Below are 3,560 nucleotides of genomic sequence, written 5' to 3'. Positions count from 1 at the left end.
GGACAGGAGTGGGAAGGACACACGCAGGGAAAAGACAGAGGGAGCTGGGCAGAGGGCTCCCTGTGGGGTGGAGGTGAGGTGAGGTGGGTGGGGGATCTGGAGGGCCAGGAGTGACCGGTCCCACTTGAATTCCCTTCTGCCATCCCCAAGCCTTCAGCTGACCGGAAGGAGATCCAAATGATCACTTGGAGGCACTGGGGCTGTCCCTTGCAGCCCCAGGCACGGGCACACACTCTCCCTTACACAGGGCACAGGGGTGGAGGCCTTGGCTTCCACACAGTCTGCAGGGGGAGTCCAGGGCCTGCTCACTTCACACGTGGGGTGGCACAACCTTGCCCTGTCCCCCAGATCCTTCCTTTAGAGGGGCAACCCCCTCCTCTTCTTCCCTCCTCTGGTGGTTTCGCCTCCCACTCCCCATTTCTTTCCATTCTCACCCTCAGTGAGCTCTCGGGAGGGTCCTCACATCAGTCAAGCTTGGGCCACCTGCCCAGACCTAAGCCAGTCACTGAAGTGGGGGTTGCGGAGCTTGGGCTCCTGGGCCTGTCCCAGAGCCACGTGGATGGAGAGGGACACTACGGAGGGGCTGGAGGGTGGGCTGGCACAGGACACCTGCCTGGGCCCCTGCAACAAGCTGACGCACATGGGGCCTTCCCAGGTGAGGGCCCGCACAGAGCTGGCTTGGGAAACGGGCTGGTGCTGTGCTTGGCCCACTGTCTGCAGCGGCTCCGGCCCCGCCTTCCTGCTTGGCTGCACTCTTGAGTTCCTGCAGATTGGCAGTGCCAGACCTGCTTCTCCACAGGGTGAGTTCCCCCCCACCCAGCACCTGCCCTTTCTAGCCAGTTTTTCAGGCTGCAAATTCCACATGTCCACCCACTCCCAGATGCCCCCTGGCAGGGCCACACCCGCTCTGTCCTGAGTTTCCCCCTACCCAGCACCTGCCCTTTCCAGCCAGTGTTTCATGTTGCAAATTCCACGACATGTCCACTCACTCCCAGATGCCCCCTGGTAAGGCCACACCCATTCTGTCCACCGCAGCTCCTGCCTGAGGCCTCCCCCAAGAACTCAGCTGTCCACCCAACTGCCTGCCCAGGGAGCCAGACCGTGTGCCTGGCCTGCATGGAGGCCTTGCGGCTGCACAGCAGCTTAGCCCAGAACTTAGCCTCCCCGACATTTCCTGGGTTCCCAGTCTATGGGGCCATGGGACAGCTGTGCAGTTCAACAGCTCGAGGAGATCAGAAGCCGGCCCCGGTCCCCGCTGGCTCTGGGTCTTTACTGTGGCTTGTTGGATTCAGTCTGCTGCCTCCCATCTGGCCTCAAGTTCCTCTGTCCTTCCCCTGTGGTGGCAGAAGGCGGCTGCAGGTCCAGCCTCACCGCTCAGGCTGAAGTCCCTCAGAGAGAACTGCGTGTTGGGATTGGGCCCCTCAGGCCACTTGCTGCTGTCTGAGCTCCGTGCTTAGCGAACCCTGCCTGTAGATGGGCCAGGCCTGAGTCACACGCTCCAATCCCCAGACAGCGTGGGGCTGGGAAAGGAGAATTCCCAAAGTCAGGCCGGGGCTCTTGGTGCCCAGGGCCGGCCCATTCAGAGCGGGCCGCGGTGGCAGATGGCAACCCATAGAGGCTGAGCCGCCACGTCTCTCGGGGCTCTGGGTTTTCACAGAAGACACAGCCCAGGCAGGTCCATTTAAAAATCATTTTATTATTAACATCATCTTCCCATTTAGCCAAGTGTCTGTCATGTATAAGGAATGTCGGTAAATATTCCATTTGAAGCTTCTTTGTACATATTTCCATCGATAAATAAACTCTGAATTCACATAAAAAAGTTAAACTTAAATAACTCATATTTCCTTCTCTTGTAACAGGCATATATTGGCAAAATATAAATATTCTTGGACTCAGGCTTTGTTCTAAGTGAGGACAGTAATTCATCACATGATACAATTATCGACAACAAAACCAAGAATCTGTCAGCTGGTGTCCTGGCTTGGACTAGTACTGAGGTGGGAAACGAAGGTTCACATTTGGTTTCTGGGCCACGGCTGGGGCAGGGGTGGTGATGGGGAGGAGAGAACAGTTTTCTTTACAGCTCTGATAAAAATAATCTGTTCTGTCACTGAATTTTAACTTTGAATATAATCTTCTACATTTGCTGATTAATTCCATAATCATTGTACTTAAAACTCAGATGTCAACTAACAAAATATGGCACATAATCCATTTTGAACAACGTCGGTAGATTCAGAAACTCATTGGGTTGGCGGAAATGACGTCAGGAGAGCGAGGACGGGGGTGTTTGGTTGGTTGGTTGGTCGGTCGGTCGGTTGGCGGCGGTCACCCGGCGCCCGTGGCCTCGGGGCGGCGGCCCGGCCCCTGGGGCGCCGCCGGCTCAGAGCACGCGGGGAATGATGGTGAAGGGCACGGCGGGGCTGCTGGCTTCCAGCTCCAGGGCCGTGAGGAAGCACTCGGTGGCTGCCGCGTCGTTGCCCTGGGCTTGCAGGACCTCGCCCAGCCCGTTCCAGACCTCGTGGGCCGTCGAGCTCACCTGCACCGCGTCCCGGAGGATCTTCTCCGCCAGGCTGTAGCGACCCAGCTGATGGAGGATCAGGGCCTGTGGGGTGGGAGAGACGGAAAGTCAGACATGGGCCCCGGTTGGCGCTTCCTGTTTTCCTGGCGTGTCTGAAGCAACTTGGAGGGCGGCATGGGGCCGGGCACGGGGCTGGACACGGCTTCCGTTCGAGAGTTCAAGTTGTGCTTCTCCTGGTCAAAACAGCCGCCTGAGCCCTATGCAATTATCAACATCCGCCATGCGCGAGTGATAAGGGCGGTTTCCCGGCCCTCTCTCTCCTGGCGCAGCGGGTTAAAGCGCAGCACTAAAAAGCTAAAGCCACTTCAGCAACGAGTTCGATCCCCGGCCAGGGTGTGATCCACATGGCGCGGCAGACCTCTCCTGACCCGCCCGCTGCTCCCCTCGCAGTGTTCTGCTCCCCGCTCTCTCTCTGGTAAAGCCTCTCACTTCCCTTCACCTCTGGCCTGTACCCTAGTTCTGTATGCAGAAATAAATAAATCTTAAAAAAAAAACAAGGGTAGTTTCTAATGGCTCAGGGGGACCCTTACACCCCAGGCTGGCTGCAACCCCGTGTGCCCTGACCCCCATCTGCCCTGACCCCAGTCTGCACTGACCCCCGTTGCCTGACACCTGCCTGCTCGGAAGTGTCGCTGTCTTTGCCTTCTAACCCAGACAAATGTCTTTGGTGGTATTACGTAATGCTCAGAACAGACTCTAAATTGCTCAGAGCCCCCCACCCTCCCATTGTTCCCTCCCAATGTCCCCACCTTACTCAGGCTCAGCTGCATTTTACAAGGTTTTAATCAAGTGTGTGCGCTGGTGTTGCAGTATTTGTCGTGAACAGGCTTCTGCGTCACGCCACTGCGGTGAGGCTGTGCCGTCACCCACTGGGCGCGCACCCCCCCCCCCCGGGCAGGGACACAGCTCTCTAAGTCACACTGCGGTGACCCTCTTTCCAGATGGCGCCACTGTCTTCGGTCAGGGGGTTGCAGAT

At 57.6% G+C, this 3,560-nt stretch overlaps 1 protein-coding gene across 1 annotated transcript in view; it reads right to left on the bottom strand.

The window, feature by feature from the left end:
* Positions 1 to 1,682: 1,682 nt before the first annotated feature.
* TTC7B (tetratricopeptide repeat domain 7B) overlaps positions 1,683 to 3,560 on the bottom strand; it is a 187,699-nt gene continuing 185,821 nt past the window's right edge. The window contains exon 19 of the mRNA XM_012724635.1: positions 1,683 to 2,608. Within this exon, the coding sequence (XP_012580089.1) occupies positions 2,387 to 2,608 (222 nt within the window). The 3' untranslated portion in view covers positions 1,683 to 2,386. The remainder of the gene's footprint in view (positions 2,609 to 3,560) is intronic.

The sequence above is a fragment of the Condylura cristata genome, unplaced genomic scaffold, assembly GCF_000260355.1.
Source record: "Condylura cristata isolate star-nosed mole 26May11 unplaced genomic scaffold, ConCri1.0 scaffold00013, whole genome shotgun sequence".
Taxonomy (NCBI): Eukaryota; Metazoa; Chordata; class Mammalia; order Eulipotyphla; family Talpidae; genus Condylura; species Condylura cristata.
This window is presented reverse-complemented; position numbering and strand designations above follow the sequence as displayed.